The sequence below is a fragment of the Vipera berus genome (assembly GCF_964194415.1).
Source record: "Vipera berus genome assembly, chromosome: Z".
Classification (NCBI taxonomy): domain Eukaryota; kingdom Metazoa; phylum Chordata; class Lepidosauria; order Squamata; family Viperidae; genus Vipera; species Vipera berus.
In genome coordinates, this window is record NC_138205.1 from 31,617,993 (window position 1) to 31,642,086 (window position 24,094).

Consider the following 24,094-nt stretch of genomic DNA (forward strand, 5'->3'; position numbering starts at 1 on the left):
ATGCGAAATCCCAAAAATTCAGTTGAACAAACCCCAATACTGCATTTACTCTTTTTAATTTGAGGCCTGCTTCAAGCAGCCTCTGTAGGACGGCTCTGAGCCTGCTGGCTAACACCTCTGTGGATTCCCCTGCAATAAGCACATCATCAAAATAAGGGCAAACACCCTAAATGCCTTTAAGCATGCGTTCCATGATTCCCTGGAAAATGCCTGATGCAACACTAACCCCAAATTGTAAACGGTTCACTTTAAAAGCCCCCCTGTGAGTCACGATCATCTGAGCTGTGGCTGTGGCCTCATCAACTGGCAGTTGCTGATAGGCCTGTGCCAAATCTAACTTTGCAAAATTGGTGCCCCCTTGCAAAGATGCCAAGATGTGGTTCTCCACTGGGACAGGGTATGCGTGTTGCTTAAGGGCTTTGTTAATTGTGCATTTGTAGTCTGCACATATTCTAATTTCTCCATTGGCCTTAAGCGGTGTTACTATAGGAGTTTCCCACTCCCCACCATCAACTGGTTGCAAAATGCCCTGTTCTACAAGCTTGTCTATTTCTGTGTCAATTTTATGTTTGAGGGCAAAGGGAACCCTTCAAGGCTTAATCCTAATGGGGACCACATTGGGATGTAGCTTGAATGATATAGCCGGGCCTATGTATGTTCCTAGGGCTGAATCAAATACGTCTGCAAAGTCCTCGCAAACTGACGTTAGATTCGTGGCTTGTGTCGTTCTCTGGCCCCCTACTACTACGACATCCAGGTGCCCCAAAAATCCCTTAAATTTAACGGCCAAGGTAGCTTCACCCTTGACTGTGACTTTCGCGTTTTGAAAATCTGTTAAAATCATGTCAGAGGGCCTTAGCTTGGCCCATTTTCTACTGCGACTGCACACGAAATTAAATGTGTCCAGAAAAATGATGGAAACGGCTGAGCCTGTGTCCAACTCCATTTTACAGGGGACGCCTTGTAGCTCCACCTGAAGTTTAAATTTGGGTCTGAGGTGGTGTCGGGCCCCGGTGCAGCATACACTTCTGCGGCTTGCACAAAACCCCATGCTAAACTGCCCCTGGACCCCAGTACCTCTCCTGATCGGATCTTCCGACTGGCGCTTTGATGGCCGGTCCCTCTGGCAAGCTCTGCATACTGCTGCAATGTGGTCGGTTTTGCCACAGGCCCGGCACGTGGCTGACCAGAATCTGCAGTCTGCGCATTGGTGGTGGCCGCCACAACCTTTACATCTAGGTAAGAGATCTACCTTGTAAGGAGTCTCTTGTTGCTTGCTGCTGCGGTGCTGAGTGTCGGGTTGTTTGTGCAGCTTGTTGACTTTGGCATCTTCTTCATCTGATTCTTTGGTGCGTTTGGCATCCTCGTGGTGGACGGTTTCTTTGCGCTACGTTGTTTTGCAAGGTCGGATTGTTTGGACGGCTCCCCCGGCGGCTTCATCTGCCATGACTTCATCCTGGGCTTCAGTGAACGACACGTTAGCTCTAGCAAAATGTTTTTGCTGCAGCTCTCGATTTCGTAGGCCACAGACGAGCCGGTCTCGAAGTCGCTCTTCGACATCAGAAAATTTACACAGGCATGCGGCCTGCCTCAAGGCTACAATGTACTCCGACGCGGTCTCACCGGGCTGCTGTATTCGTTGTTCGAAGGCGTAGCGCCAGGCAATCACCGACATCTTCAGTTGGAAATGTTCTCTGAGCTGCTTCTTTAGATCAGCGTAGGAGAGTGATTCCAGCGGCGTTGGCGCAAACAGGTTTTCAGCCAGATCGAATGTTGCTGGGCCGCACACACAGAGCAGCGTGGCGGCCTTCAGTCCATCTACTAAAACCTGGTTCACCCGGAGGTAGTTTTCAACCTGGGACAGGTATGATGGCCATCCTTCTGGTCGCTTGATGTCGAACTCTCGCAGCCGCCCAACCTTGGGCATTCTTCTGGTCTACTGGGCTGATTCCTGCGTCTTCTGATCCTGCTTCTCCGATGCCCAGGGACTGATCCACTGACCGCATGGTCGCTAGTGTCTCTGGCTAGCCAACCCTAGGGGGGGGGAAATACCTATCCCACCAGGCGTGCGCTGCCTCTCAGAGAAGCAGGATCCCACCTTCGTCGCCAGTGTTGTGTAGTGAGTTCATTGCACAGGAATGAAGACAAGGCGAGTGAGTTCAGCAATGGTCATGTTTATTTGCTTGCAGGATCTGAACTGAGGAACTGAGCTGCAGCCTGCAGCAATTTATAGCCTGGCCCCTAGGCGGCAGCCAATAGGTTTAAAGCAACCCATTGCTGCCTAGGGGCAGCCAATAGCAGCACCGGAGACGAGATGTCTGAGTTGCTGGGAGCCGTTAGCTAGCTCCAGCTTACCACATAGTGTTACAATTAAGCCCAATACATAACATATGTGGTAGACATTCATCCTTAACTGCATGACTTTTCTTTGGCTTTGGTGAGATACATCAATATAAATAATGCAGATACCTTGTTTGGAAGCATTTTGAATTCCTTTTCTTATCTGTTTATTGAAAGAAGATAAAAATACAAAGTCTTTGGTAATCCTATCATTTATTTTGAATAGTTCCACAAGATAATTTAATCGGGTGATATCAGGAAATAGCAAACATAATGTGTAAGCAATTTAGAGAATTGATCTGGAATGTGAACATTACATTATTACATGATCTGCATTTTACTTTCTGTGTGTGGCCTTAATTTTCATTTATTATTTATGAGTTTATTAACCCAAATGAGTACCATATGGAATATTTTGTGGCAAATAAATACAGATAATCAACTCAAAGAAAGGAAAAGAGAATGAAATCTAATTCTTGTCTCCAATTGTGGCAGTTTATGGTTCTTCTAATTTCCTGTCAATGCAGATAATATACTTGCTGATTGGAAAACATGCAAATTATACTCCAGCATTTCTGGAAGATTGCAAAATGGGAAGGCTGTCAAATATAATAATTGGCCCTTGGAATTAAAATGGACAATTTGGTCCCTGTTTTATGATGATTAGCTTTTCTATACCAATGGTTTTCAAAGTGTGGCCTGCAAACTCCTGGGAGTTCAGAGCCTTTCATGGGTCTGCGAAGACAAGTATTTTTAAATGTCTTAGTTTTAATTCATAAATTATCAGTAGCTATAACCCACCTAAACAAAGCTTTTTGAGATCCTGATTTTTAAGAATATAAAAGGGTCCTTAGACCAAAACGCTTGACATCCTCTGCTGTATGCAACCCTCATACTCTGAGTTAGAGCTTTTAATTTGATATTCTACTTAGGCAACAAAACAGAATATTCAGTGTAAGACATAAATGAAATAAATTCTAAAGATCCTGAAATGTTAAATGTTCCTGCAAGTAAAACTCATTATTTATGTGTTATGTATTGGGCTTGTGGTACTTCACCACTGTGTTGCTGGAGAGCTAATGGCTCTCCAGCAACCCTTAGACAGGCTGTCTCTGGTCCTGCAATTGGTCAGCCCCAGGCGGCAAGCGCGGGTTCAATCCTATTGGCTGCTACCTTAGGGCTAGGCTATATAATGTCATTCTAGCTACCTTGAATTTATAAGCATTATTATTTATTATTTTGTTATTATGTTATTATGGCTGTTGGGAGTGATTCATAAGTCTTGACTGTTGTCAAGCTTATTAAGGGAATTATAGCCTGATCTTAGGAGGGAGGGGTGTTATGTATTGGGCTTGTGGTACTAAACCACGTGCGTTGCTAGAGAGCCTTAGACAAGCAGTCTCTGGTCCTGCAATTGGTCAGCCCCAGGCGGCAAGTGCAGGTTCAATCCTACTGGCTGCTACCTTAGGGCTAGGCTATATATTGTGGCTGGGTGCGGCCCAAGCTCAAGTACAGTTCCAGCAAGAATAAAAGAATGAGTTTCTGTGTACTCAGCTTTGTGTCTTCATTCCTGCTCACCAGAGCCCATGACTTAACATTATGCTTAATGTTTATTTTTATGCTAACTGAAAATCACCATTTATTGATATAAATTAGCTCAAGCTGAGCAAGTATAGTAAGCAACCCATATTAACCAATATAGAAAACATAGTTTTGGGAAGTGTGCTCCATGGTTGTCTCTATGATCTGTTTTTGTCTTAAATCTGAAGAGAAATTCATGTTTTAATCACAGTCTTATTGGGATGTTGGCCATAATTGTCTTTGAGGTTATTCATCCCTCCTGTTCTCTTCACTCTCCCCATTTATTATTTTTATGAATATCTCAAGGTGGTGAACGTAATATTCCTTTCTCCTCCTGTTTTCCTCAGAACAACTCTGTGAGGTGAGTTGGACTGAGAGTAACCGACCCAAGGTCACCTAGTTTTCTTTCATGCATAATCCGGGAATATAACTATAGCCTGGTGTTTTAATACTAGACCAAACTGGACGCATTCCCAAACTTCCACTTCGTGCAGAAGTCTCCTATAGTTTTATAAAACGTGTCACAATCCTTATTTCGCATTCGTTCCCTCTCTTTAACCGATTTTCATATCATCTGTCTTCACTATTGCCTCACGAGTTTCTCGAAGCATAGCCCCAGAATTTTGTAATCTGATAACACTACAGCAAATCGCAAGTTGTTGGTGAGATGAGAACAAGGCTGATGTTGACATAGAAATAAAATAATATAGGGCAGCTTCCCTAGTCGGAACTATTGTGTGGTATTTCTGTTTCTAATTTGCCCAGAAGAAGCAGATTAAATAGCACAGGTGAAGTGGCAATCACAAAATCTAAGCGAACGACTTTTAATCTTTATAGCAGGAAGAGGGGAACCTTTGAACTGTGGCATCAGTTCCTGTAGGGAACGTTTTGTACAGGGACTTTAAAGCGATGCTCTAACGGACCAAGGAGGACCTTCTGGTAGGAACGGGATACGCTAGTAATTCCGCCCTATCGCAAGATGGCGGCGGGTAGCGGGAGGCGGCGGGGAGTGCTGCGGCTGCTGATGCGGATCGGGTCGGTACTGCTCACGCGTTTCCCGTTCTGGCACTGTCTCAGCGGCCTTCTCCTCAATGCCGAGCGCGCCGAGGTTCGCCGGTGAGTTAAACTCTTCTTGAAAGTTACTATGCCTCTGAGCGTGTGCAGAGGGTAATTGATGCCAGCCGTCTCCGTCCATTTACAATCAAGAGGCAAATTCGAAGGTCGGGGAAGTCAGGAGTCCCGAATCATCTCACGTGGAGAAGTGGTGGGAGTCTATGGATGTAACATGGGAAAGAAAAATAATGCTCAGGTGGGCGAGAAGGTGTTCGTGAGAATGAATGGAGTGGGAGAGTGGCTTGGGCTTTCATACTGAGGCGGGGGGGGGAAACGGAGGGATGGAAGTCTCTGGCGGACTGACAGAGTGGGCATCGTTAAATAAAGCTGAGTGTATGCTGGGATAGAAGGGGATCAGGACGGTAGCCGGAAATGGTGGCGGGATTTCATGATGGGCATCGGTGGATCACGCAGGGGAATGATTGGATCTGAGGGCTGGAGAGGAAAACGGAGGCAATTACAAGTTTAGAATAGTATTTCTTAGACGTTTTTCTCTCAGGACTCTCCTTCCTTTCTGGGAGGACCCTAAAAGAACTTCTGTTAGTATGGGTTATACATACCAGTATTAACAATTAACCTTGATGCATTTGTTGGTGCTACTGCATCTCACAATTGTTTGATGGGATTTTAATATTGTATTATTTTCAACATAAGCTATCAAATAATTTTGATTTCACAGACTCCTGAGATTCTTGAGGGACTCTTGAGAGTTCTCAGAGCTTGCTTTGAGAAAATTGATCTAGAACAACTTTATCCAGCTAGGTAAAGGTAAAGGTTCCCCCGCACATGCGTGCTAGTCGTTTCTGACTCTAGGGGCCGGTGCTCATCTCCGTTTCAAAGCCAAAGAGCCAGTGCTTGTCCGAGGACGTCTCCGTGGTTATGTGGCCGGCATGACTAGATGCCAAAGGCACACGGAAGACTGTTACCTTCCCACCGTAGTGGTCCCTATTTTTCTACTTGCATTTTTATGTGCTTTCAAACTGCTAGGTTGGCAGAAGCTGGGACGAGTAACAGGCGCTCACTCTGTTACGTGGCACTCGGGATTCGACCCACCAAAATGCCGACCTTCTGATCGACAAGCTCAGCGTCCTAACCCACTGAGCCACCATGTCCCCTAAATTTGTTGTGAGCACTGATCAGTGGAGAGTCTGTTGTTTTGGAAGTGAGGCTGGAGACATCCATAAATCAGTCAACAACTGGCTAAAATTGTTTGGACTGATTGCTATGAGGGGATTCTGTTGCAGGTCTTGCTTCTTGAGTAATATGTAGAATGTGACCAAGTGTCAGACCACTTCAGTGATAGCTGCTATTTTATAGAATACCTTTCCCATGGAGCTGAGAATGGCTTTCACTTTCCTGGCATTTTGTAAATGAGTTGCATTCCAGGACACATTTCTATAGTTAAATGAGTTTTACTGCACACTCATGATGCTGTGTAGATAATTATTAATATTATTGTAACAATTTGTATTTAGTTTTATTATCTTTTGACTTTGCTGTACCTGATCTAGCCCATCAGGAATGGGGCATGGTGGTGGTGGTGATGGTGATGATGATATAGAAAATAAAGATAATAGCAATAGTAATAGGCACCTTGGGTGCCTAACAGGAAAATGATTTGAACATCATTTGTATTGACAAATCCACCATCAGCCAATTGCAAAGGCAGCATTACTTGGAACAGCGTATATGTTGTGATATTACTTTTAACACCAAACGACCTACCCCAGGTCCTTGGGAACAACTCAATAGGTGGACCAAAATGCCATATCTAGTGTAAACATTTGGCTAACTGTTCGACTAATCATAATAATATAAATGGATCTTTTTTAGTAGCTCTACAAATCATGATGGCTAATTGCCACTTTTGTTATCTGTTAACTGCCATCTGAAGGCTACTTTGTTCTCTCAGCTTTATAGTAAATTTCCTGCCAACTCTGTTTTGGGGTAGACTATTGTTTTGAATAGATTATTAATGCCTTTGTAATTAATGCTCATTGTAATCTGTCTTTCATGGTAGCCTTGCAGATTGACTTACAAAGGCTGTTTATCTGTACTTCAGCTGCCTTGTGAGAATAGGTGAAATGTGAAGCAGTGTAAACAAAAATAAATATAAATTATATCAACTTATATCTGCTAGTCAGAAGGGAAAAAGAGCACTTTGTTTCTTGTACTTCCAAAGTTAATAATAATAATAATAATAATAATAATAATAATAATAATAATAATAATAATAATAATAATAATAATAATAATAATAATAATAATAAAGTTGGAAGGGACCTTGGAGGTCATCTAGTCCAACCCCCTGCTCAGGCAGGAAACCTTATACCATTTCAGGCAAATGGCTGTCCAGTCTCTTCTTAAAAACCTCCAGTGTTGGAGCATTCACCACCTCTGGAGGCAGGTTGTTCCACTGGTTAATTGTTCTAACTGCCAGGAAGTTTCTTCTTAGTTCTAGGTTGCTTCTCTCCTTGACTAGTTTCCATCCGTTGCTTCTTGTCCTGCTTTCAGGTGCTTTGGAGAATAGCTTGACTCCCTCTTCTTTGTGGCAGCCCCTGAGATATTGGAACACTGCTATCATGTCACCCCTCACTCTTCTCTTCGTTAAACTACACATACCCAATTCCAGCAACTGTTCCCTATATGTTTTAGCCTCCAGCCCCCTAATCATCTTTGTTGCTCTTCTCTGTACCCTTTCTAGAGTCTCGACATCTTTTTTACATCGTGGTGACCAAAACTGGATGCAGTATTCCAGGTGTGGCCTTACCAAAGCATTGTAAAGTGGTATTAGTACTTACGTTAGGTTGCTTAGAGATGATTCCTGGTTGCCACAGGTGATCACACCTGCATTTGTTTACATGCCTACATGAGGCATTCTTAAACAATTAAGTAGCTCCCAAAATATACTGCTAAATATATGCATCTCTTTATTTTTTTTATTTTATTTTTATTACATTTATATCCCGCCCTTCTCCGAAGACTCAGGGCGGCTTACAAGCTTATCAGTATTTCACTGAATTACAGAGGAATATGAAATAAAATTGAAAAGAAAGCAAGGAATGATAGAATGTTGATAAAATAATATCAAAGAAAAGTTATGTGAAAGAAAGATGAGGTATGTGGTTCAGAAATATTCAGCTCATGGTTAGAATATTATTTTCTCTCTTCTTAAAGTTCATGTCAAGGGGTTCATGGTAGTAGTTTTTAATAATGAATTTCTTAACCTTTGTAACTTCCTGTGCTCTCCAAGGCTTAATGCTGAATTTCCAGTACTGTAGTTTTCAAACATATTTAGGGTCTAGTGACTATTAGCTTAAAAGCTTTTGGCTTTTAAGAAAAAAGTACAGAAATGTTGTCAATTCCAAGTGGGGTTGTATTCTTTGGAAATTAAGGCCAAGTTGTGCATGTATGTGTGTACCACCCTCTCTTGTGCCGTGTTCATTTCTTTCAGTTTTCATGGAATAATTTTTTACTTTTATTTCCTTATATAGGAAACCAGACATCCCTGTCCCATTTCTCTACTTTGACATGGGTGCAGCAGTTTTGTGTGCCAGCTTTATGTCCTTTGGTGTGAAACGCCGATGGTTTGCTCTGGGGGCTGCTCTCCAGTTGGCTATCAGCACCTACGCAGCATATGTTGGAGGCTATGCACATTATGGAGACTGGCTGAAGGTGAAAAAATTATCTGCTCCATTTTTGGCATTCAAAGTCTGGTCATAGATCTGCTTTATCACAAAATTAACTTGGGCTCAAGTTGAATGGTTTGTCTATATTGGCATTTTTCCTTTAATTAGATTCTGATGTTTTATGTCTAGCACCTTTCAGTGTTAGCAAAAGAGGATCTTCAAAAATATACCTGTGTAGTTAAGTTGCTCTGTAAGTATGGTTGGTGGTTTCTAAATTCGATAGATACCTAGATAGCTAGATAGAGACAGACAGCATATATTTTATGCTGGAATAATTTTTCATTTTATAGAGGTGAAAACATCTCAAATTGGATTACCTCTCCCTATCAAAATCAGTGAAAAAAATGAACATATAACTTTTCCTCTGACAATATTTGGCGGCTTAAGGATCTCGCCCTATTGAGTCCAATATCTGGATGGGGAAGAACTATGATTCAGTTTAATCAATGATTAAAGGCCTGGAGATTAAAACATATAAAGAATGGCTGCAGGATTTGGGTTTGGCCAGTCTAGAGAAAGAAGGACTAGGAGGGAATGTGATAGCAGTATTCCAGTATTTGAGAGGTAGCCACAAGGAGGAGGGGCTCAATTTATTTTCCAAAGCACCAGAAGGCAAGACAAGAAACAATGGATGGAACTTAATCAAGGGGAGAAGCAACACGAGAACAATTAACCCAGGGGAACAGCTTGCCTTCAAACATTGTGGGTGCTTCATCATTGGAGGTTTTTAAGAAGAGACTGGACAGCCACTTGTCTGAAATGATATACGGGCTCTTGCTTGAGCAGGGGGCTTGACTAGAAGTCCTCCAAGGTCCCTTCCAGCTCTATTCTGATTCTACCAAGCCTATGGATATTAGAGATATTAGAGCAGGGGTTCCCAGTCTATGGGCCATGGCCCACTATTGGGCTGTGGCCTATTTGCAACCAGGCCGTGTGAGTGGTGGGTGCTCACAGCTTCACTTTACAGAAGTAAAGCTGTGCGCGCTTGCACCTCACACAAAACCATCACCCTCCCATGCCAGGCTGCCAAACTGGAAAGGTTGGGAAAAGTCCTAGGACTTTCCATGCATACTCTTACCGGATAGGAGGGCACTTTCCTGTTCCAAGAGTACGTGCAATCTGGAAATTTCCTGGATACGCACTTCTTGAAAAGTAGGCAGCAGCTGTGGCCCTGGGGGGGCTTTCCTCAGCTCCTCTCATACATCAGTTGTACACTTTCCTAGATTGGGAAGCCCTTCAGACAACAACCTCAAGGTTCAGCTACTACAGTGTGCTCTACATAAGGGTATCCTTGAAAACCATTTGATCTTCAGCTTGTCCAGAATAGAGCAGTTTTGGTGGTAAGGGGGGGGGAAGGGGGGCTTAATGTATTCATGTGACACTTCTGCTTCACCAGCTGCACAGGTTGCCAGTATTCTTCCTAGTGTGATTCAAGGTGCTGATTATTACCAACATACCTTGCCTGTAATAAGGGCCAGTGACATGAAAGACCTTGTCTTCAATAGATTCTGCCTGGCTGGTACATGCTAGCAGAGTTGGTGTGCTCTGCATCTCTTCATTAAACAATGTCAGTCAGAACTCAGTACAGATACCGTCTCTGATGCTGTGCTTGCTCTTTTGAATAAGACCCTGCCTGAAAACCACATGGCTATTATCCTGTTAGTGTTCTGTAAAACCTTGAAGACTTGGTTGTTCTCCTAGACTTGGGGTAGGCAAACTCGGCTCTTTTATGACTCATGGACTTCAACTCCCAGAATTCCTGAGCCAGCTATGCTGACTCAGGAATTCTGGGAAATGAAGTCCATGAGTCATAAAAGAGCCGAGGTTGCCTACCCCTGTGACCTAGACCTTGATGTGAGACAGATGGGGCCTCTTGGGCATGTTTGCTACTTCTATTTTCTGTTTGTTTTTGTTCCTAGATGCTATCTTCTTGTTTTAGTGGTTTTTTTATGTTGTTATTTGTGAACTGTCCAAGCAGTTGGAGTCTGGTTGTGCCCAAATTGAATTAATCAATAAATGTATATGATTGTTTGCTACCCTGAGGCTGTACAGAAACAGTACTGGCTGTTATTATATTGATCAGTTAAATATTGATTAATTGTTTTCAGCTTCATAATTATTTTTATTTGGTGTCTTCCATTATCAGATGTTGATCAAACATGAAGAACTTGATTTAACATGCAATATGCCTACATTATTCTTCTAACACTTTTTGTTAATTGTCATTTCCCTTTATATTCAAATCCTCCTGTATTTAAACCTGATAGCTATATTTTTGGTTGAGCACAATGAAGTATGGTTAATGGAAAATTATCCCTGTGCAGATGATACCACTCTAATGGCAGAAAGTGAAGAAGAACTAAAGAGCCTCTTGTTGCGGGTGAAGAAGGAGAGTGCAAAACTTGGGTTGAAACTTAACATTAAGAAAACCAAGATCATGGCATCTGGCCCTCTCAATTCCTGGCAAATAGATGGGGAAGAAATGGAAGTAGTGACAGATTTTATTTTCCTGGGCTCCAAGATCACTGCAGATGGGGACTGTAGCCAAGAAATTAAAAGACGTTTGCTCCTGGGGAGGAAAGCCATGGCAAATCTAGACAGCACACTAAAAAGCAGAGACATCACCCTGTCAACAAAAGTGCGTATAGTCAAGGCTATGGTCTTCCCAGTTGCAATGTATGGCAGTGAAAGTTGGACCATAAGAAAGGCTGAGCGCCAAAAAATTGAGGCCTTTGAACTATGGTGCTGGAGAAGACTCCTGCGAGTCCCTTGGACTGCAAGGCGATCAAACCGGTCAGTCCTAGAGGAGATCAATCCTGACTGCTCTTTAGAAGGCCAGATCCTGAAGCTAAAACTCAAATACTTTGGCCACCTAATGAGAAGGAAGGACTCACTGGAGAAGAGCCTAATGCTGGGAAAGATCGAGGGCAATAGAAGAAGGGGACGACAGAGAATGAGGTGGCTGGATGGAGTCACTGAAGCAGTAGGCGTGAGCTTAAATGGTCTCCAGAAGATGGTAGAGGACAGGAAGGCCTGGAGGAATGTTGTCCATAGGGTCGCGATGGGTCGGACACGACTTCGCAGCTAACAACAACATCCCTGTGCTGTGAAAAGAAGGGATGACAAATATATAAACTACAATTTGGGTGCCCAAATTTAGTAGCCACTTTTCATCTACCAAAGAAAATTATCAGTACAAAATCAGATAAAGTTATGTCTTCAGAAATATATATATAGAGAGAGAGAATGTTGAGGTCAACATCAAAAATGTATAGTATTGGGGGGTATTAATAAAAAAACAGGCATTCCTGTTTTTATTAATTGGCGCATTTTGTTTACTTTGCATGACACAGGTGAGAATGTATTCACGAACAATAGCCATAATAGGTGGACTTCTGATCTTGGCAAGTGGTGCTGGTGAGATCTACCGCCAGAAACCACGGAACAGATCATTGCAATCTACGGGGCAAGTTTTCATTGGCATCTACCTCATCTGTGTGGTATGTACATGAAAAAGATCTGAATCGTCCTTCTCTTTCTGTTCCATCCTCTCACGGGATTAAAAAATAATAATGAGACAGATAGTGGACATATACCACGCACCATAAGTCAGGCATCAAATCAGAAATCAGCAGTCCTTGCAGATGGTGAACAGTCTCACAAGTACTCGTGTAAATGTATACAGACATACAGAGAAGAGCTTCTGTATTCCAGTAGAAGAGAACATTTGTAGCTCAGGGTTCAATTGTGGAGGTTTTGGAGTTCTCTGAGGTTATTTGTTTGCAGATATTTCATTTCCCAGTTAAGTAATATCATCAGTGCAAGTAACAAAACATCTGCTAAGCAACAACTAAACTCAGAGAGCATTAAGAACTCCACAAACTTCATACAGAACCACAGAGCAGGGAGAATTATTTGTATATGGGTAGTCCTTGTTTAATGTCCCTTACTGAGATAATTTCCATCACTAAGCGAAATAATCACTAAGTGAAACGTGACTGCATGGCTTAGCAATGGCAATTCTGATAGTCCCAGTTGCGGTTGTTAGATGGCAGCTGCACTGCTGTTAGCAAGGATCTCATGCTTCTCCTGCCCTCCACAAATTGCCGGCTTTGTCCCGCTGCTTCCTCCCCAGCTGGGTCTGGCAAACTGCAGATGAGGCTCTGCCATCCTGTCACACTTGTCTTGCTTCAACCCAACTATTTTACACACACACACACACTTCAGTTATCTTCCTTTTTGGCTGCCTTGCCTTCTGTCATCATCTACTGCTGCCTCCCCAGCTGATCTTTGCTATGGAGGCCTCACAAAACTGTTGTATAGGACTAATAGTGGGAGGAACAGCAAAGGTCATCTGGGGATGGGTATGTGTGGAGTGCAGGGTGCAAAGCGTTGTGAAGGCCAGCAGGTGCCTTGTCTGGTTATCAGGTCAGCAGTGGGAGAAAGCGGTGGTGGTGGAGGAGTGCAGGGTGGCAAAATGGAGGACAGCCAAAAGGACAGAGAATAAGGAGATAGATGAGTAAGAGGTATTAGATTTCTATTGGAAACTTTCGGATGGGAAGCTAGAAATCTCCTATTTTTTGAGATCCTACATTTTAAGATGAAAATAAATAAGCTTCTAGAATAAAGGACTAAATAATTAATTTCCAAAATTATAAATAAAGAATAAATAATTTCCAAAATTGTTTCTGTAGTTTCTGTCCAAAATTGTCTTCAGTTGAAATTGAGCAGGATCCTTTATTCCAAGACTTATGAATATATATCTTGAAATATGTAGTCAACCAACTATAGGAAAAAACGCCCCCCCCCCCCAAAAAAAAGTGGAACAGGTCTGACCCTGAAAAAACAGTCTGATGCAAACAATAAACATTCATGTCCCACTTGGAGCTTAATAAATCCAGTGTGGGTTTCCTAGTAGTCCAACATAGCAGTGATTGAAGATAGAGAAATTACATAGAAGTTTACATCTGTCTCCCAATTGGTATACCTTACAGAAGTGTTAGGTTAAAGTTTGCTGTAAACCAACATTCCAATTTATTCTTTTCAGGCCTACTCTCTTCAGCACAGCAAAGAAGACCGCCTGGCCTATCTTGGTGGTATCCTGGGTGGGGAGATCCTCTTACAGCTTCTCTTCGTTCTCTACGGTGTCCTTGCTCTCTCCTTTCTGTCTGGTTATTACATCACCACAGCTGCTCAGATCCTGTCGGTAATTCTCCCTCTGGTCATCCTCTTCATTGATGGCAATCTTGGCTACTGGCACGATTCTCGCAGAGTTGAATTCTGGAATCAAATGAAGTTGATTGGCCAGAACGTTGGAGTTTTTGGGGCCTCCATCATTTTGGCCACGGATGGCTGAGCATCATCCAAGGGACTTGAGGAACTTTGCTTGATTCCAGGCCAGGTAGAGGAGAAGACCTCCAGAGAAGGGACTGGCATGATTTTAATTAATTGCTTATTTATTTTTGGTTTTATTGCATTGTTGAAACTCTGCTCCTTTCCTCCGGCAGCTGAATGAATTTACATTCTTTCTTTATAATGCGGGGTCATTTCTGTTTTTTTTTAATTTTATTTTTGTCAAGGACAGTTCAGCAGCTGTCCTATTTCTTGAACGACAGAAAGTGAAAGATTTAGGTCTTTAATTACATCTGTGAAGGTTCAGGGTTTTAGTGTCCCTTAGTAGAATTGATTTATATTTTTCCCCAAAGTTTCAGAAATTTCAAGAAAATTTGAACAAAATTTTCACTTGGTGTCCTGCTGGGCTGAAAAACACTCCTGGGTTGAGTAGACAGAGAAAGAGATAGTTTGACTCATTTTACTTTGGATTGAAGAGTATGACTATGATGGTAGCGGTTGTCACAGAATGTGCAATTTTTTTATATCCAGTGAGGCTTGTGGCCATTGATAATTCTCAAAGAGGTTAACATAAATGGTAAAATATATTTGCGTTGGTTGACTTTTACTCTACCTGTATGAACACATTTGTAAAACTGTATCATACCCTTCCAGACAGTCCAAACAATGACCGATTAGGTAAAATATTTTATTCATAATGGGTTTAGGAGTAAATAGAACCTCACCCCACCCCCAGTATTTACACATTTAGTGTATCAGCCAGGATGCTAAAGAGGCTAAGACCTCTTACTGCTGAAACTGGATGGTAAAAGGAAAGTCTGATTTTGTAATTAAGTTCCTATAAAACATGTCATTTAGATTGGATTCCATCAAGCTGCAAGTGGAGAAAAAGAAATTTGGATATAATTTTCCTTGATTTAGATGCCTCAAATTTTGTGGTGCTGGAACTAATCAGGATGGACAATATTTGAAATGGTAGACTGTCTCATGATTTTTTAAATTATACCCCTGTCTTATGACAGAAAATGATGGAGCGAATGTGCAGTCTGTGATTTTATGCTTTTTTAAGGAAGAGAGCAGGAATGGGAGGCCCTTAACTCCTCTCTCACCTTCCCTAAATTTTGGAAACCCCACTTTTTAGGCTAATTTTAGCTCATTTTTAAGTACTTTCCTTTGGAGGAAGATTAAGAGTGGAGAAGTGAGAGGAAAAACACTCCTGTACCTGTCCTTTCAAACCTCCGTAAATGCTCCCAAATGGCCATTTTTTGCACCATTTTTGGAGATTTTAAATGTGGGAGGAAATGGGAGCAGTTTGTCTCCCAGAGGTATCAAAATTTGGAATATGTTAAAAACCTGGAATATGCCAAAATCCAGGAAAAAAATGGCCTGTGAGATAGCAGTTTGCGACCATTATGGGAGATGAGACTTAAGGAGGCAGGTGGGAGTGAGAGGCCTGTGAATCCACCACTTCTACCAAGGGCAGATGAAAGACATAGAGCCTCAGATCACTGGCCCAGATTTATATCTGTGAGCAGTTAAGCTGTGGAAAAATGAGATAAAAATGACTGACATTGGGTGGAATCGGAGTTTGGGAATAACATAATTTGGATGAAACAAGATTATGCTTGATACTGAGGACTGCAGGAATAGAAGAAGAGGTTTTCTCAAACGTTGAAACTCTTCAAAATGTTAACCTCTAGAAGAGGATGCTGCCCAACAAAAATATTGATTTCCCCCCTCATTGGTAGATTATGTTACTAGAGGACCAGAATCTGCAGAGTCAGTGAAAGCAGTAGGTTGCCATAATACACGCTTAGCCACCTCCATTCTTGCCCCAGTTCTGAATCTCTTTCAGTTGACCACATGTGATCTAGACACAGTAAAATCCATTACTCATAATAATATTTATGCAGCTTTTCCTATCTGTATAATTATATTCTTCAGGCCAGAATATACTCAGACTGCTTCTTTCCAGAGCACATTTTTGACAGTAACCTTGTCTGAAATCTTAATTTGCATTTGGAAAAATCCAGTGTACATCCTGAGGTGTAAGGATGGAATATTTTTATTCAGAGGATCTCAAGGAACTTACTCAGGAATCATTGGTTTAGAATCCAGCACCATAATGGGTTTTTATATGTATTCATTCTCAAAGGAGAGATGCAGGAATTTGGAAAATGCTGCCATTCTGGAATCAGCCTACTTCAGCTGTTTTAGCCATACACTATGTTGCCTTTTCCTCCTCATTGGCAGGTAACATTGATTTGCTGCATTTACAGGGTTTCCTAATCCGTATTCTGCATTTGGAAGTTTAAAAGATAATAAACACACTTTTCTATTAATGTATCTCCTTTTTATTCCCAGTGGCTGTTTTGTTTCCTTTCTTAACAGTTTGCTGAACCCCAGTAGCTCAGTTGTTAGCAATGCACCAACAATTGTATGAAGTACAATTCTTCTAGACAACTTGAGCAAGAAAGATAAGAGAGACAACAATTTGTGTTCCCAAATTCCAAGATCATTTATATATTTACAGATCCTTTATTATACAGGTAGTCCTTGAAATAATAATAATAATAACAACAACAACAACTTTGCAAATCACATCAAGAAACTGCAGCTTCCTGCAATAACTCCAGCAATGCTACAAAAAACTGCGCTACTTGGAACATCTTACATTTTAAGGAGGTACCTGGTTGATACCTAGGATGCTGGCAGCAACCCGTGTCAACCATCAGCGCCAGTCAATGTGAATGTTCAGTTGACTGAGGTTCATGTTTAATGAATAATAATAAAGTTGGAAGGGACCTTAGAAGTCTTCTAGTCCAACCTCCTACTCAGGAGGAAATGATAATTTGCTTAGTAACTATTCAAAGTTTTGACGGACCCACCAAAAGATACCTGTGACTCAGTTCCAATGTCTGCCTCCAACCTTCCCCCATGGTCATATTTTGGCCATTAGACAACTGGCCCATATTTACGGCCATTTACAATGTCCTATGGTCGTTTGACCACAGTTTATAACATTTTGTTGAAAAATTTCCAGTTTTTGGCAAAAACAGCCTACAGTGAACAATTGGTTCGTTTACCGACCATGGAATTCACTTAATGACCTTGGTGTTCATTTTACGACTGTAGCAAGTGTCATAAAATCAGGCCTGAACACATGACCCACAACCATCATGATTTATAACTGTAATGGGCAGTTTCCAATACAGTTATAAGTGAAGAACTACCTGTAATTGTAGGATCCTTGGTTCTCTCTGATCTTTATTGTTTTCTTGCAGATATTTCATTACCAAACTAGGTAAAATCATTATTGATTGTGAGGTAGAAATATTCTCTTCTATTAGTACTAGCTGTAATCTTCCCTAATGGACTACTAGGCAGCTGGTTGATGACATGAATTGTACTCCATTACATTGCAGTACTTTAGGTTGGGGAATGCTACTTTGTTACCACTATTATTTTATTTATTTATTTATTTTAATTCCATTTATATCCCGCCCTTCTCCGAAGACTCAGGGCGGCTTACAAGCTTATATGCTGTAAGGTGGGAAATATCTTTAATAATTAAATGTTCCATATTTCTGTGCTTACAAAACTTACTGCAATGGCACTCTCAGCATAGAGTTCAGCTCAAGAAAATAACATTGGATATTTCAGTAGTGAAAAGCTAGAAAAAGCACGGAAGTGGGTAACCGAAATGATCGGGGTTTGAACATCTTCCTTTCAGTTCCTTTGGAATTTTTTAGCTTAGAAAAATGGTGATGTGAGAATAGATGGGATTGAAGTTTAATCACTCTCTAATTATTCAATCATTTCCTCACTACTTCATCAATTGTTGGAATTTGCCCCACCCTCCCTCTTAAGATACTAGGCCAAGAGGTAATCCAATAAGGTTGGAAGAAATTTTAAATAGACAATAATTTCTTCAAATAGTGCATAATTAATCGCTGGAATTCATTACCCTGAATGTAGTAATGGACACTAATTTGAATGGCTTTAAAAGGGCTTGGATGAATTCATGGAGTACACTCCCATCACAGGTGTGCCTTGAATTTTGAGGATTTTTTGAATTTTTTTATGTTTTATATTATGAACTATCCAAATCAGTCGGAGTAGGATAGTTTCTAAATTAAATGAATGAATAAAAATAAATATCCCTATTACTTTGAGATTGGGATCCACACATTTTTAATTTCTGTCATGATGGACATAATGAGAATATAGCTATACTTTGGCATTCACAAGGCACTTGTGTGGTCTAAAAATAAGGAGGAATTTCTCCTTTAAGAATTCTTCAGAAAAGAATTGTGAAGGAAACTGTTAGCATTGTAAATGTCTTCACATAAATTATTACACAGCCACAACTGGAATACTGTATATAGTTTTGGTTTCTGCACCACAAAAAGTACAAAATAAAAAAAACATGCTCAAGAGGCAGTAACAACTTCCTTATGATGGAAAGTTTGGGATGTTTTACCTCAGGAAAATGGACACAAGGGGACATAACAACAATTGCAACATATTAAATTTGTATACTGCCCAATCTTCAGTGATCAAACAAATTATAATAAAATCAAAACAAAAAGGATAAAAGGTGGCAAGCATGGTGAGCAGGAGGTCTCACTCCCCCCATCCCCCCCATCAAAGGCCTGGATGAAGAGTCAAATCTTAATGGCTCTTCTAAATAATGGCAGAATAGGGGCCAGCTGGATCTCGAGAAATCTCATTCCAGAGGGTAGGTGCTGCCATAGAGAAGGCATCCTCTGAGATCCTAAAAGATGACATTGTTTATCAAAGGAACTGGAACACACCATTATCAAATTGGCTGGGCAGATACCGGCAGTCCCTCAAATAACAAGACCCTTACACCCTGAATTGCACCAAGAAAACCAGCAACCAGTGCAGCAGTCAGGCCACAAGGTGCTCAGGTCATGTGTGACTGATAGAGAGCTTTGCATAGTGTAGAAAAAAGTGGGTGCTAGAACGTGAGTTATATAATCTAAATTGTGAGAGACAAAACACATAGTTATAAAATCCATAGGGAAATATTGGAATTTGCAAAAATAAAATAGAATGCAACCTTTACCCTCATAAATCTGTCTTGTGACTATTATACTTGTACAGTATTGTACAGTTTTCGAAAAACAAGATTATTTTGCTTGGCTTCTGCCCATGGGCTTCTCAAGGCCACAAAAATTGCTGGACTTGATAGATTTTTTCTCTCTCTACTCCTGTAATACATATCTTGTTTCCTATGAGTCACCTTAGTTTTGTACCTCTGCCTGTCCAGTCTCTTCTTGAAAGCCTCCAGGGATGAGGCACCAACTTCTGAAGGCAAGCTCTTCTACTGATTGTTCTCACTGTCAGAAAATTTCTCCTTATTTCTAGGTTTAATCTCTCCTTGATCAGTTTCCATCCACTGTTTCTTGTCTGACCTTTGGGTATTTTTGAAAATAGATTATCCCCATTCTCTCTATGACAGCCCCTCAAATATTGGAACACTGGTTTTATGTCATCCCTGGTCCTTCTCTAGACTAGCCATGCTCAGTTCTTGCAACTTGGAAAGGTTGCAGAATTCGTTTTTTCTGATGAAGAATTTAGGTTATTTTAAATAAGTATCTTACTTTAGAATAAGTATGGCCTTGCTTGTAGCACCCCCCTTCCTATTTCAAATATCTGTTAGCAGAAAACTCAGTGAAATGAGGCATCATCAGAATATTTCCATGCCTCCCAATTTAAAGCAATATACAAAAATAATCCAACCTGGGTGATCTTTACTTTCTTTATGTGATGACTTAAGATATACATTAGATTACAAATTGTTTTTAAACGCTGAGCTTCAACTAAATCAATATGCTCTTGGTGGCTTTATGTTGATAGCAACTTTGAATCTCATGCAATGTCAGAAAATAACCACTAGATGTCCTTCTTACCTAATTATACATGGATTTTTCCTTCTTCCTCTCTCAGCCTTTAGATTCCATTTAGTTTTTAGTTTTCTTGGCAGAGCTACAGAATCGGTTTGCCACTGGCTGAGGAATTCTGGGAGTTGGAAGTCCACAAGTCATAAAAGTGCCAAGTTTGAAGACCCCTGCTGTAGAGTAAGGAACCAAGCAAACAAAAAGAGAAAACCTTTCTGTGACTTCATCTTAAAATGTTAGCTGTGCAACAAAATGGAGAATGCTTTGCAAGCTTAGGTGTACATCTGACTACTTGTAGAACCCCAGCTAGGACTTAAGGTTAGACTGTAGACTGAGTCTTTATGTAGTTTTTGTGTGTTGATCATAACTTTGAAGCATTTTTAAGTGGAGTGTTATTTCTCAGGACTACCTGTATGACTGTGGACTCATGGCTACTCATGGCCAGGAGTCCCTTTGTATAGTTCAGTTTAGTATTCCAGTTGTGGCTATTCCTTGAGCAGGAAAATCTGGCTACTTTGCTTTTATCATCATCTGGTGGAACGTCTGCCCTATTTTCTGTGTGGGGCTGCCTTTAAAGTCTACTTGGTATCAGATGATCCAAAATTCAGCAATCCTGATGCTGATAACTGATACTTATGACCGTAGACTGCTTACTACTGTAATAGGTTTGTAAGTGCAGTTCAACATACTAATTTTGACTTAAAGAATTATTATTTCTTGGCATTAAGATAACCTGCAGGATGAACCTCCAACCAGAATCAATCCATCTGTGGAGTTTCTCTCTGGAAAAACTGCTGGCGAAGGCCTAAGTTTGAGGCCTAAGGGAGCCTGAAGCCGTATGCAATTTTTCCATCACCATGCCAATTCTCTGGAACAGCTCTGCCCTGCCTCTGACCAGCAGTTTCAGTGATGGCCTTTTAGAAATAAGTAAAAGCAGGATTGTTCTGGAGGAGTTTTGGAGAATGCCGAATCATTATTGATCAATTTCTTTTTGTTACATAATTTTATTATTTGCTTTCTTTAGCTTTTTGTTATATTTATTAGATTTTTCCATTATATTGTTGGAAAGTAAGTTTATTTACTTTGGATGTTCTGCCACAATTTATTATAACAGGGATCCCCAACCCCGTTACTGGGTCTTGAGTCCTTTGGAACTGGGCCACGGAAGTGGCAGGCAAGCTCTTGCATGTGTGCGGATCGACACTTGCATGAGCAGTAGGCGCTTGCACTCCATTTGCGTGAATTGTGGGCACACATGCCAGCTGCTTGCACAAATTTAATCTAATATTTAATATTAAATATTAAAACTAATATTAAAATTAAAACATGCCTAATTATCAGAGATCTGTGAAGTAGAGTTAGTATAAATATGAGCAAAGGAACTTTTATGTCAAGAACTATTAATTGAACTGAGTTTTTGTTGTATACGTAAATCAACATCACACTGCATCACACATTAGCCTACTTCATATCAAACTAAAAAGAAATAAAATTTGGCTCCACTTTTCTATGCAGACCTCAATTTATTCTAAATTTGAGCCAAACAGAAGTCTCAGTTCAATGCGTCCTAGCGTTTCTAGCTAGGACAAGAGACAAAGCATTTCACTGAGATTTGAAATGCATATCATACTTTTTGAAGCACTAATAAACAGGCACCTTCCGCTCACTGATTTTGCTTTTAAGAACATCATCAATCCCAGGTTTAACAATAACAGGACAGCATGGACACTGCTAATCAATCAGCTGAGAGACATAATATTATAAACTCCTTGAAGCAGTTGCTGCATCCTTTCTCTACATATTGGAAATGGAAGATGACACTTGTTGTCTAGAGGCACATTGTTTTTATCTTGTTGGGAATATTAATTGCTTCTGCAAATAAAATCTATTTGCTTATTTTCAAGTGAATTTCTTTTCTTCCTCAAGAGGTAGCTTTGAATTTGGGAAAACAACATTCATTCTTTTTCTCCTCTTCCTTCACTATCTGCTTTCCAGCAAATTGTCTTTGCTAACTCTTGTGCTATTGCCAACCTCTCTTCTAGGACTAGAGCAGCAGATTTCTTTATAATTTATAATATAATTATATATAGTATAATTATAATTTATAATATAATTTATATTGGGTGTAAGTTCCCAAAGTTCCTAGCCAGTATGTCCCCATGGTTTTAAGAAATGAAAAAAAAAACCTCAGAAAACAATTGCTTAGAGAAAGCTGAGCCGAAAGAGAAAAGGTGGTTACACTTTTGTTTTTTGAGCATTTCTCAGTCCTGGGAACTCAGATGGACTGCAATTCCTAGAATTCCCAATATAGAAAGTAGCTTGGGAGCTGGAGTCCACTCATCTGAAACTTGCCCACATTGAGAAATGCTGAGTTACATGAAAGACTCCAGGTGTGATGAGCCATTGTGGTGCAGTGGTTAGAATGCAGTACTACAGGCTAACTCTGCTCACCTCAGGAGTTCGATTCTCATTGGCTCAAGATTGACTCAGACTTCCATCCTTCCAAGGTTGGTAAAATGAGGACCAGACGGTTAGGAGCAATATGCTGATTCTGTAAACCTCTTAGAGATGACTATAAAGCACTTAGACTTACATAAAGCTTCAGTGTTTTACAGCCCTAAAGTGGTTTACATGAACCTTAAACATAGACTCTCAGTCTCAAATCAATTCTACACTGATAATCTATGTTTAAGGCTTACGTAATTTCCTACAATAGTTACAGCTGGATATTCAAATGACCAGGCTTAGTTCTGTTCGCTTACTTTGAATTTGGAACAGTGGCTTAGGTAAACCCTGGAACAGACAGGGCTTAAGTCCCACTAATTCCTATAAGAGTGATGAGTGATGGTTCTGGGAGTGGCCCTAGCAACTTGGAAAGAGGTGATTGTATGAGTGGTTCTTGGTGCTGCCTGAGCTTGGTTGTTTTCTTGCAGATGGTTCTTGCATCACTGACTAGCACTGATGATGGTACCTAGTTTGGATAATAAAATGTCTGCAAGAAAGCAACCAATCTCAGGGCACCAAGGATGCCTCATTTCAACCCTGAGCTACAAATATTCTCCTTTATGGGTGATGGTATATCCCCTGTTGAAAGGGCCTCCCTGATTACATCCATAATTGATCAATCTCCAATCTATCTGTTTGGGAAAAGGCTGTGGAGAAAATTGTGGGGCTACAACTGCAGAGTGTCCTAGATGAAATGAAATATTTAGATCCAATCAATCCATCCTTTATTACAGTCAGCAACAGACAGAAATTAAAACTTACAAAATGGACCAAGATAAGAATAAACATTACCTAAATAATTATGAATACAGCAGGTCTTACAAATAATAAAATTTGGCCACCTGCAAAGTAGCTGAGTCATATTCATCAGGTAAAAACTATATAAAATGAATCTGAATGATTCAGTGTAATTACTGTAATAAGGGGAATATAACACTTAACCATGCATTTTTGTAAAATGGGCAGTACAACAATATATAAATATATAAATTATATTCCCAACATTAGAATTATGTTGATGATATTCAGACAAATCTCCATTCCAAGTTGCACTGTAGTATAGTGTTTTTCAAACTCAGCAACTTTAAGATGGGTAGACTTCAACTCCTAGAATTTCTAATATAGCATGTTGGCTAGGGAATTCTGGGAACTCCATCAACCTTGACCTTGTACCTGGAGGATATATGGATGGGGACAAACAAAGTGAAAGTGCATCCCAACAAGATAGAAGTGCTGTTTGTCCAGAAAATATCTGGTTCTTCATCTATTTCCGTCATGTCTTTAGATGAAATAAGATCATTCTTGACGGAGCAGGTCCATGTCTTGTCATAGCTATTGCTAGATAAGTAGGTGACTGGGACAATGAAGGTCTTTTTCTGAGTTTAGATGGTATGCCAGTTGTGGAGAGAGGTCCTTCCATTCCTATTGCACAATTTTGTCATCTCTGGAATGAATTACTACAATGTGTTAAAGAAGGGTCTACCTCTGAAGACAGCTTGGGAACAGTAACTGCTACAAAATGCTTCTACGTGCCTTTTAGAGGATGAGAACATATCTTCAGTTTTTCAGTACAGGTAATCCTAAACT

At 40.6% G+C, this 24,094-nt stretch overlaps 1 protein-coding gene across 1 annotated transcript; it reads left to right on the top strand.

The window, feature by feature from the left end:
* Positions 1-4,900: 4,900 nt before the first annotated feature.
* On the top strand, positions 4,901-16,539 carry LOC308676965 (transmembrane protein 101-like; the record flags this gene model as incomplete). Its single annotated transcript, XM_081343040.1, has 4 exons — positions 4,901-5,037; positions 8,529-8,709; positions 12,077-12,223; positions 13,771-16,539. The coding sequence occupies 4 exons, from the start codon at positions 4,901-4,903 to the stop codon at positions 14,077-14,079; spliced, it is 774 nt and encodes a 257-aa protein (XP_081199166.1). The 3' UTR covers positions 14,080-16,539.
* Positions 16,540-24,094: the final 7,555 nt, after the last annotated feature.